General features: G+C 33.9%; 1 protein-coding gene across 1 annotated transcript; it reads left to right on the top strand.

Moving 5' to 3' along the window:
• Nucleotides 1-969: 969 nt before the first annotated feature.
• Nucleotides 970-5489, top strand: FABP4 (fatty acid binding protein 4). Its single transcript, XM_023227813.1, has 4 exons — nt 970-1130; nt 3581-3753; nt 4663-4764; nt 5263-5489. Exons 1-4 carry the CDS (start codon nt 1058-1060, stop codon nt 5311-5313), a joined length of 399 nt encoding a protein of 132 aa, XP_023083581.1. The 5' UTR covers nt 970-1057; the 3' UTR covers nt 5314-5489.
• Nucleotides 5490-9744: the final 4255 nt, after the last annotated feature.

Here is a 9744-nt window from a genome sequence, read left to right as displayed (position 1 = left end):
ATTGAAAACCACGATTACTTTAGAAAACTAGTTTCACAAATTGGTCACTGTATAAAAGAAGGATATTGGTTTTGGTAGCTTGCGACCACACCATTTCTGATCTGAATAAATTCAGAACTTATAACACAGTTCAGAAATTGAATGCACTTTCTCAGTATGCGGAAAGTATTTTAGAATGAGGCCCATTTTTCAAAGGATCTGTGGAAATCAATGCTATGCTCTCATTTAGGAGATGGAAAGAGTGAGGTTAAATTATCATTTTGATGAAATTTACAGTCCAGATTACTGGTGGATGAATTGAAAGTACTTTTTTATTCATATAAAACATTTGAAATCAGAAATCTGGAGTACTTTTAAATCCCATTATTTATTTTGTTTTCATTGCCAGGTAATTCCTGAGACAGTACTGCCCCAAAGAGCCTTTGCAATTATGTAAGAATCTCCGAGGCAGTTCTTATGTTCCGCAATTCAAAAGAACCACATAACTGCAATTTAAATACCTCCTCCCCCAAAATAAGGTCAAAGTTTATCTCAAAATAATTTCCCCTCTCTACACTGGGACAAATATGTATAGGAATAATAGAAAATATGTATAGCAATTCCTCAATTCAAAAGAACCACATAACTGCAATTTAAATACCCTCCCCCAAAATACGGTCAAAGTTTATCTCAAAATAATTTCCCCTTTCTACACTGGGATAAATATGTATAGGAATAATAGGGGGAAATTCAGTGCACTGAGCATTAAGCTGTCAAAACAGGAATGTTTAAAATATCCTGTTAGTGATTTAAAAATAATTTGTACTCTAAGTCCAATGACTATTTGCCAGGGAGAACCAAAGTTGAGAAATGTCTATTAAAAACATGACTCAGAGAAAAAAATGCAGAGGCCGGTAATGAAGAAAATGATTGGATATCATTCCCAATTGGTCATTCCTAAGATCACATGTTCTGAGCACCTTTAAAAAGAAGTTATCTGGACTCAAGAGGGTCACAGCACTCTCCTGAAAACTGCAGCTTCCTTCTCATCTTGAAGAATAGTCCTAGAACTTACAAAATGTGTGATGCTTTTGTAGGTACCTGGAAACTTGTCTCCAGTGAAAACTTTGATGATTATATGAAAGAAGTAGGTAAGGAAATGCATTGTGGAATGACTGGATTTATAATATTTTCTTTTGGGAACAAGAGTTTATAGCTATGTTTATAGCAAAGTCTGGAAGCCCTGGGCAGAAATGAAAATGCTGCTTTGTATAGAAAGGCTGCACACATAGCAAGTGATAATCATTTGTTTATAGAGAAATTCTGAACCAAAGCTACAACTAATGCTTCCTGAAGGTGTACCAATATTAAAAAGTGTCTAAAATTGAATGTTTTTGGCCTTTAAAAATGATAAGATTTGATTTTAATTGCAAAAGTTGGGTATCCTTGGTTTACTTAGCTCTTTGCCTGTTTCTCTTTCATCCCCTTTTGCATATAAAATAAGCAATAACTTGGAAAAAAGTTAGTATGCAATAATTTTCATTTGAAACTGAAAGCACTCTAGTTCCCTTAATGCAATGTTCTTTTTCAATAACTGTATGTTAGCCAATTATTTTCTTGTCTCATTGTTAATCTACTAAAATATGTGGTTGTTTTATGATAGACAAAAATTTTAATTTCAGAAATATGTTTCTTAAACGGCTTAAATACTTCCTTTGACTAGAAATGACATAGGATGCCATAGAATTATCAACCAATTTAAAAGGAGAATGTTACGTACATAACATACCTCTTCTTTAATAGTAGAGGTTTTTAATTTTTTAGATGCTATTAACATTGTCAGCATGTCATTGGATGAATGTCTCTCAGATAACTATGGAGGTAAAGTAGAAGAGACGACTTCTCTCTCAGGCAGCTTCTACTTTGAAAGCCTTTCTCCCTCAACCCCATGCATGACAGTCCATGAAAGTCAGAACTGGGGTTAGCAAACTGGGGAGGAATTTTATGCAATCTTAGGGTTTAGAATGTAATTATTAAATCTCAAAACACTTAACCCTCCTGTAAATTATACAGCATATACTTTTTTGCTTGTCTGTAACTATGTTTCTTGTTTTTAGATGATAGGAAAATTGGTGACTTTAGCATGAGGGAGACTTTCTAGGATAAACTAGAGTGAGTCAATGAACTAATTAATATGCACTGATGCAGAAATGCCAGGATTTGGGGCCATTTAACTATTTATTTTTAGAAAAATTTTATACTTTTAATATTTATATTTTCTAATAACACTGTGTTTTTAAATTATAAAGGACTGATGATAATTAAAGTCAATAAAACAGCTTCTGCATGAAATTGAGGATGAGTGAACAGGTATGATCTTCATCAGTCACATAAAAGCAAAATCAAGCAAATGGAGACTATGGTTTTTCCAAAGGTCAGCCATTCTAGAATCACATTCAGTTTTGCCCCCATTCACTAAGTGGACTCACTCCATACATTTAATGTTATATTTTGTAACAGAGCCAGGACTTGAAGACACACCTGTGGCCATTTTTCAGACAGACAGTGAAATCAGAGCCTCAGAATTATTTATTTTGCACTATGTGTCTCTCCCAGTTCTTCCCAATTTCTAACCTTTGGTTGCCTTTAGTCAAAGAAAGAGTTTAGATTTACATGCACATGTTTAAGAAATTCAACACATCTATGACTAATAAATTCTGCATGACATACACAGTGACAGCAAGTTACTGCTATGTTTGGCTGTAAATTATTCATTCCATACCTTGCACAAGAAAATATATTCTCCTTTTTAAGAAAGAAAAGTTCACAACTTAGGCAATTGGAAATCTAAGTATTGGCTTCTAACCTATTCTAAACTAAGAAACACTGATTTCTTAAATGTTAAAGTTTTCACATTTGATGACTAGTCCCTTTTTAAATATCCCCTATAAATTATTAGGAATGATATCACCATTCTAAAATGTTATAAATGTAGGAAACATTTTACCTTTTGTATAAATTCATCAAAATCTTCATCTCATGGTGGAGTAATTTGAGAAAGAAGCACAGAGAAGTAGACTTGGCAACAAATGCTATGAAATGTGACTTTTGTACACTCAAAACTGACAAACATTTAACTAAATAACTCTACATTAACCCCCAAAATTCTGTTGAAAATTCTGTCTTTGTGCCTTCTTAAATGTAATATTGAGTATCTAAGATGGAATGGTCAAGTATTTTATTAAGAGAGAAAAACAATAGTGGCTAACATTTTAAATATATATCTTCCCAAAGATTTAACCTTTATACATATTTTTGTTGAAAATAAACAATGGGTCTCCTGAGAAGGTGTATCCAGACCAAAGAAAGGGAAATTTAAAGAATAGGCCTACACCTATTGTTTCTCAGAGGTTGTGTTTGTGTGTGTGTGTGTGTGTGTTTAAGTATTAACCTGATTTTATCTGCAGGCGCTGTTTAAATTAGGCCTTTAAGAAACTCACTGTGTCTTTTTCCTCTTACACACACACCTGTGGGCAGACACACATTGTCTGGCTTGGCTAAGTATGTGTCAACCTGACATCTTTTCTATTCCTAACTGTAGGAGTGGGCTTTGCCACCAGGAAAGTGGCAGGCATGGCCAAACCTAACATGATCATCAGTGTGAATGGGGATGTGATCACCATTAAATCTGAAAGTACCTTTAAAAATACTGAGATTTCCTTCAAACTGGGCCAGGAATTTGACGAAGTCACCGCAGATGACAGGAAAGTCAAGGTGAGAAATAAGGAACTGGCACAGAGTACATGCCTGGTTTCTAAATCACCACTGCTTATAAGAAATCATTTTATGATAAAAGGAGGAAAACCATTCTATCATAAGCCAAAGATCCCTGAACTCCTACATCTAAACTGTGTTTCCTTACATATAGAGTTGGTGAATTTTTCCCCATTTTCTTAAGTTGCCCTCATGTTAAAAAAATTATTATTATTTTTAGAGACAGGGTCTCACTCTGTCAATCAGGCTGCAGTGACATGGCTCAATCATATCTCACTACAGCCTTGAATTCCTGGGCTCAAGTATTTCTCCCACTTCAGCCTCCTGAGTAGCTGGTAACACAGCTGTGTGCCATCACACCCAGCTAATTTTTTAATTTTTTTGTAGAGACAGAGTTTTACTATGTTGTCCAGGCTGGTCTCAAACTCTTGGCCTCAAGCAATCCTCCTGCCTTGGCCTCCCTAAGTGCTGGAATTACAGTTGTGAGCCACCACACCTGGCCTGTCTCCATATTAACAAAAAATGATTAACATAATTTATTTGAGTCATACAATACATAGAGTATTTCAAGGGAATTAAAATATTACAATAATATAAGAGAATGTTTAGAAAAATGGAAGAAAGAAATAGAGAAATCACCCATACTACTACCATCTCAATGTAAATTTCTTTTTTATATTCCTTCACAGTATTTTTCCAATTATGTAATTAGTATAACACTCTGGACATAACATATCTATAAGTGGTTATGTTGTTGGTTTTGAGACTCATTTTTTTTCTTGTTGCAATATATTGTCATTTAGAATTACTAATTACCTCAAAATATTCCTTTGAACAAAGACACCGTATTTTAAATTTTATTTTCTGCCTCCATATGCAAATTGTAATCACGTTTTCTTATGCCTACAGAGCACCATAACCTTAGATGGAGGTGTCCTGGTACATGTGCAGAAATGGGATGGAAAATCAACCACCATAAAGAGAAAACGAGAGGATGACAAACTGGTGATCGTGAGTATCTTCTGGCTACTTAATTCTGGATCTTACTGCTAGGTCATCTCATGATCACTATTCCACTTAAGGAAACAGATTTTCCTTTTGATTATCTAAAACAGAAAGATGATTTTATTGGAATTATGCTTCCACTCTGTCATTTGCCCTTCATGCTTTTGAGCTCAACAAGGGCATGCTGTCTTCTAGGAAGTATTCTCTGCCTGCTTCCAGGCATCCTAAGGCTGTCTCCAGTGGTGCCCCCACCACACTGTATTATCTATCTCTGCTTATGTTTCTCACTCACCATACAGATTTTAAGGCACCTGGAGGGGAAAACTTGTATTTTCCTGGTCTTTGTATCTCCCTATCTTATTACAACATATGGGTACATACATAGAAGTCCAGAAATGAATATCTTTTGAATGAATATTGTTTTATTCCCAACATTGAGAGCTACAATAAATAAATCCATAGTTTAGTCGCGGTGATTGACCAAGAATTGTTTTCTGTATCTAGGAATGCATCATGAAAGGCGTCACTTCCACCAGAGTTTATGAGAGAGCATAAGCCAAGAGGCGTTGACCTGGACTGAAGTTTGCATTGAACTCTACAACATTCTGTTGGATATATTGTTCAAAAAGATGTTGTTGTTTTCCATGATTTAGCAAGCAACTAATTTGCTCCCAAGCTGATTTTATTCAATATGGTTATGTTAGTTAAATAAACTTTTTTTAGATTTAGAAGGTGATATAATGATGTATTCATTGTGCTTATGATATATTCTTAGTCATAATTGAGTGAAGGAAATGGGAAATTTGCATAATTGTTTTGTTCCGATATAAATAATAAAATCTTTCATAATAATTCAAGGTAAAGAGGGATATCTATGAATTTCCCTAGGTAGGAGATAACAAGTATGTACCATTACTAAATATTAAATCCTTCTTTGTCATAGCTACAGTTAAGTAGGTGTATCTCAGAAACCTAAGGTAGTTTTACATGTAGTGAAATTGTCCACAGCCAGCTGGCCCAAGTGCTCACATTTTATACCTGCTCTGTCTTAGTGCATTGCATGAGAGGAGTATATACAGTAGTTCCCCCTTATCCACAGGGGTACATTCCAAGACCTCCAGCGAGTGACTGAAACCACAGATAGTACCAAATCCTATATATACTATGTTTTCTTTTCTATACATATATACCTACAATAAAGTTTAATTTTTAAATTAGGCACCATAACTAATAATAAAACAGAACAGTTATAACAATATACTATAATGAAAGTTATGTATATGTGATCTCTCTTTCTCTCTCTCTCTCTCAAAATATTTTGAATATCTCTCCAGAATTCAGTGCAAATAATTCCATCATATTCATTCAGAAAAGTGACAACAGTCTTGTACATGAGTAGATTCAAATTTTATTGCCATGGTTTCCAAACTTTTATTTTTCTCACCAGTAAAATTTTTGATGCAAATAAAATATCCAAAGGATTTCAGCTTATAAAATACACAAAAGTGATAATGAGTTTTCCAAGGTACTGTGTGTGTGAATGTGCATGTCTGTGTATGTGTCATCTGTATGTTTTTCCCACCTCTTGTAGAAGTTATGAAGCACCTTTCCAGATTATTGAGATTTCCTGTACATAGACTGAAATTTACAAATCACATGCTTACATTTTATAGTAAGACAAAATCTGCCGAAGTGTATGTTGCTGTTAATATAATTCTGTTTGTGATTCTCTCTTTAAAAATAAGTCCAAAGGTTTTCATTTTCTGCAAACTTATCCTATACATAACACCACGATATGGAGAGGCCAGAAGAGGTGGACTAGTTCCCTGACAATAAGCATTTATTTTTTTATAAGAACATAGAGTTAGACTCTCACTTTGGGTTTGAGGAACTTAAATACAGAAGATGTATAAGCACATGTTAGGACAATTCTTGGTAAACAAATATTTATTAAGCACTAATGATGGCGCCAGGCACTTTGCAAGCTTTAAATCATTTGTCATCAAAATAATCTGATGGGAGGATTTGGATTTCTGTTTACAGATAAAGAAATTGAGGCACAGAGCTTAACATCATAAAACCAAGTAAGAAATAGATATAAGAATCTGAAATTCAAGACAGCTATCCTGTCTTGAATATAGACCTGGAAGCCATAAGTGTCCAAGTGGTAACTTCAGTCAGAAAATGTAATAAAGTGAATCTCAAGAGGATTCTGGAAGATGGCAGAGTAGGATGAGCAGGAATATGTCTTCCTACCTAGACAAAAAATGCATAGGCAGAATCTGTCTAATGCATCTATTTTGAAACTCTGAAATCTATTGAATCCTTGCAATATTCAGGGGAAGTCTTGGATGATAAGCTGCAGTTAATTTTGGTCAATTTCAGCTCTTAACCCAGTTGCAGATACTCATACCCACCCACAACCCTCATAGGAGGCAGCTGTGCACATGTTCCTGGAGCAGCTTGCAGTCATCTTGCAGGAACTAGGATGGGAAGTAAGAACCAAGTTTCCCAAATGTTATGGATCTGTGTTTTGATTAATGATTGCTGTTTCTCATCACAGAAGTGCAGACACATTGGCCAGCAGCTATTATTGCACACACACACACACACACACACACACACAAAACACCCCTTATTGTTGTAAGTCATTTCTTCTTGGGCTGAAGTAGCTTCCAGTGTATTTAAAAAGTCAGCTCCTTCCCTACATCCCACATCATATATGTTTTTCTTTTTTCCTTTTAAGCTCCAGACATTAAAGACTAGGACATTCAAGTAACCACATATATGAGGAAAATTAAAAAGTCAGTATGCATACGTAAGGAAGTCACAGGCTCAGAAAGAACCCGAGAAGACCTTAAGTTTATTCCTCAGGCTAACTCTGAAAATAGATAGCCTACAACAATAAAAAATTAAACAAAACAAAAACAGCAGTTCCTCAGGTGGGGAAGAATCTGATTATCAGAATTATCACAATATTAGATTCAGATATTCAGTTTTCAACAAAAAAAAATCACAAGACATATAAAGTAATGGGAAAGTGTGGCCCATTCAAAAAATAAATTAATATACCAACAAAAACTCTTCTTGAGAAAGACCAGATGGTAACCTATTAGACAAAGACTTTAAAATTACTTCCTTAAATATGCTCAAAGAATTAAAGGATGATGTAGAGAAAGTCAAGAAAATGAGGAATAGACAAAAGAAAATATCAGTAAATAAATAGAAAACCAAAAAGGAAACCAATGGAAAATCTAGAGCTGAAAAGTACAACAATGGAAATAAAAAATCCACTAGCAGGATTCAAAGATGTATTTGAGCAGATAGCAAAAAGAATCAGTGCCACTGAAGACAGAGCAATGAAAATTACTGAGTTTGAGGAACATTTTTTAAAAAATCAAGAAAAATGAACAGAGCCTAAGGAACATGTGGGACACCATCAAGCAGACCAACATATGCATTGAGAGAGCCTCAGAAGGAGAAGAGAGAGAAAGAGGCAGAGAGAATAAGAAATAATGACCAAAAACTTCCCAAATTTGGTGAAAGGCATGACTATAAACATCAAAGAAGCTCAACAAATTTCAACTAGAATGAACTCAAAGAGACCCATACTGAGATACATTCTAATCAAACTTAAAAAGCCAAAGATGAGAGAATCTTGAAAGCAGCAAGAGAGAAGCAACTCATCATATTCAAGGGATTCTTAATAAGATTTTCAGCAGATTTTTTTATTGGAAACTTTGGATGTCAGAAGGCATTAGGCTGATAATATATTCAAAATGCTAAAATAAAAGAAACCTGTCAACCAAGAATCCTGTATTAGGCAAAACCATCTTTCAAAGTGAAGATACAATTAAGACTTTCCCAGAAAAAAAAAAGCTGAAGGAGTTTGTTACTCTTAGACCTACCCTACAAGATGCCCTACAAATGCGAAAGGAAGTCCTGCAGGTTGAAATGAAAGAACACTCCATAGTAACTTAAAGCCATATGAAGAAATAAAGATCTTGATAAAGGTAAATATGTGAGCAATTCTAAAATCTAGTATTGTAGTAACAACAGTTTGTAACTCCACTTTTTATTTTCTACACTATTTAAAAGACTATACAATTTTAGTCTAAAACTGAAAATATTTAGATTTTTAGTCTAAAAACTAACATTATTTTAGCTTTGGTTTGTGACTCTATATTTTGTTTTTCACATAAAGAAACTGATGCATTTTTAACATTATGGTTTTTGTCTTTGGACACAATGTATGAAACTGTAATTTTGTGACATGAATAATTGAACCAGATAGGAGAGAATTGTAAATAAGCAGAATGTTTATATGTTACTGAAGTTAAATTGGTATAAATTCAAATTAGAGTGTTATAACTTTAGGGTGTTAAATATAATCCCCATGGTAACCAGAAAAATATAGCTATAGAATATACACAAAAAGGAATAAGAAGCAAATTAAAGTGTTCATATAAAACAACCAAGTAAACACAAAATAAGACAGTAATGCAGAAGATGAAATGCAAAAAGTTATAATGCATATAGTAAACAAACAGCAAATGACAGAAGTAAGTGAATGGATTAAACTTTCCAATCAAAAGGTAGAGATTGTCAGAATAAAGTTTTAAAAAATGATCCAACTGTACACAAGAGACTTATTTTAGACCCAAAGACAAAAATAGATTGATAATAAAACAATGGAAAAATAAATTTCATGCAAATGGTAACCAAAAGAGAACAGGGATTGGTATACTAATATCAGATGAAATAGACTTCAAATAAAAAAAAATTACACAGAAGAGACAAAGAAGGGCAATATATATCAAGGAAAGTTTCAGTACATCTAGAAGGTATAACAATTATAAATATTTACTCACCTAATGACAATAAAAACCAAACAGAAAAACAAACATTTCTACAGTAATAGTTGGAGATTTCAATAATACCCTCCTCCTCCAACCCCCATGGATACAACAACCAGACAGAAGACAA

Source organism: Piliocolobus tephrosceles, chromosome 7 (genome assembly GCF_002776525.5).
Source record: "Piliocolobus tephrosceles isolate RC106 chromosome 7, ASM277652v3, whole genome shotgun sequence".
Classification (NCBI taxonomy): domain Eukaryota; kingdom Metazoa; phylum Chordata; class Mammalia; order Primates; family Cercopithecidae; genus Piliocolobus; species Piliocolobus tephrosceles.
The sequence above is the reverse complement of the archived record's forward strand: the minus strand, read 5'-3'. Positions and strand labels throughout refer to the sequence as shown.

Bases quoted from the DNA above. Each gene is read 5' to 3' on its own strand.
- FABP4 (XM_023227813.1), top strand. From the start codon at position 1,058: ATGTGTGATGCTTTTGTAGGTACCTGGAAACTTGTCTCCAGTGAAAAC. The intron at 3,754-4,662 runs GTGAGAAATAAG...TTATGCCTACAG, and splicing joins CAGATGACAGGAAAGTCAAG to AGCACCATAACCTTAGATGG. The intron at 4,765-5,262 runs GTGAGTATCTTC...TTCTGTATCTAG, and splicing joins AGGATGACAAACTGGTGATC to GAATGCATCATGAAAGGCGT.